This window comes from Poecilia latipinna, unplaced genomic scaffold (assembly GCF_001443285.1).
Source record: "Poecilia latipinna isolate Pla-1442-1.1 unplaced genomic scaffold, P_latipinna-1.0 Scaffold5025, whole genome shotgun sequence".
Classification (NCBI taxonomy): Eukaryota; Metazoa; Chordata; class Actinopteri; order Cyprinodontiformes; family Poeciliidae; genus Poecilia; species Poecilia latipinna.
This window is the reverse complement of record NW_015117641.1, coordinates 5,313-6,874: the sequence shown is the minus strand read 5'-3', so window position 1 is coordinate 6,874 and position 1,562 is coordinate 5,313. Positions and strand designations below refer to the sequence as shown.

The 1,562-nt window shown below is 38.1% G+C and overlaps 1 protein-coding gene across 1 annotated transcript; it reads right to left on the bottom strand.

Annotated features, from left to right (window-relative positions):
- Positions 1-231: 231 nt before the first annotated feature.
- Positions 232-1,046, bottom strand: LOC106943234 (estrogen receptor beta-like). The gene has a single exon (XM_015026563.1). The coding sequence runs from the start codon at positions 699-701 to the stop codon at positions 270-272; it is 432 nt and encodes a 143-aa protein (XP_014882049.1). The 5' UTR covers positions 702-1,046; the 3' UTR covers positions 232-269.
- Positions 1,047-1,562: the final 516 nt, after the last annotated feature.

Here is a 1,562-nt window from a genome sequence, read left to right as displayed (position 1 = left end):
CTGTCTGAAATTGAATGAGAAGCCTTAAAGCCACAACAGCAGACATTAGTGCTAGCTGGGAGTCCTATCTGCTTTGTTTTAGTGTCACTTTTTAAAGTTGTACAGCAGAATGCAGAATTATTCACTTTATTTTTGGACGTTTAGGTTCTTTATGGGTTTAGGTTTAAGAGAACACAGCATTTGTGTCAAAGACTTTCAAAAACAAATCCATGTAACATTACACCATTAATCAGTGTATTTTTTTCATCCATAGGTGAGTATCTGCAGTCCTACCTGTTTGGGTTCATGCCATGGGATTTTGACTCAAGCCAGGGTCCTTGTGGGTTTGGTTCATTGTAGACAAGAGGTTGGGTGCAGTGCAGAGTCAAAGAAGGTATGCTGTGGTGGTTGTGAGAGGGCCAAAAGGCAGAGGGACTCAGAGGGGGACACATGGATGATGGACTGTCAGCGATGGGTGCTCTGGTATAGCTCAGCACCGAAGGACTGTAGAAAGTCAAGGGTAGATGTCCGTGGTAGTCATGTCTACTATCTGTGTAAGGAGAGGGGATGCAAACGGTGTGGCCCTCTATGCCCATTGGAGGACTGTACATAGTAGGGAGAAGCCCTGGTGAGGTCGGCCTCTCTGAAGCTTTGCTGTAGTCCCCGTCATGGAGTTGAAGCATGGGTAAAGGGTCCAGACTTAACCCAGGGGAAGATGCCATGCTGAGCGGTTGATGATGCCTTTATTGATCTGTATGACTTTGCAGCTTGTTGCTCTACATGTTCTGGTGGACATAAATCCTGTAGCAGAAACAGAAAAAAATGTGAAATAGAGTAAATGATATAGTTTTTTTACTCTATTTGAGAGAAAATATGTCTGCCACTTTCACCTAGCAGCTCATCATCTTTGTCATGTTAATTCTAATTCATCTTCACTATGCTCAACTAAAATGATAATAAATAACAATACATTTTATTGGCAAGTTTTCTAACACCCAAGGTCACCTTACACCATTTAACATAAAAACACAATATAAAAGACACAATAAAAATAACTACAAAAATGAATGAGATGATAGAAGAAGAGGATCTGTGGGTGGGGGTAGGTGTAACAATGTGAAGAAGATCCAAAAAATATGGAGGACTGAGGGTTGCCGACAGGTTTGAAGGTAAGGAGGAGTTTCTACACTGTAAAATACAACTTATAGTATTTACCCCCAAAAAGTTGAGCTAACAATTTGCAAACAATCTGCTTGGGTAAATTTAACCAAAACATTTTTGTAAAGAGTATCTAATGCCAACAGCTCTGAAACACTCTGAAACTGAATTTGGTAAAAATCTACCTAACATTTCTGGTAATATTTCAAAACTAATTGCCTTAAAAATCTGAGTAATAGTATTCCTTATTCTTCATTGTTAATGTAGTTAATAATTTTTCCTATTTTTTAATAAAGGTAATTTACTATTACTGACCTGAAAAGTTACATAGAAATGCAATACAAGGTCAGACCAACCTTTATTTAATAAACTACATGCTCAACAAATAAACATAATAAATAATCATACATCCTAAATTTCACGCA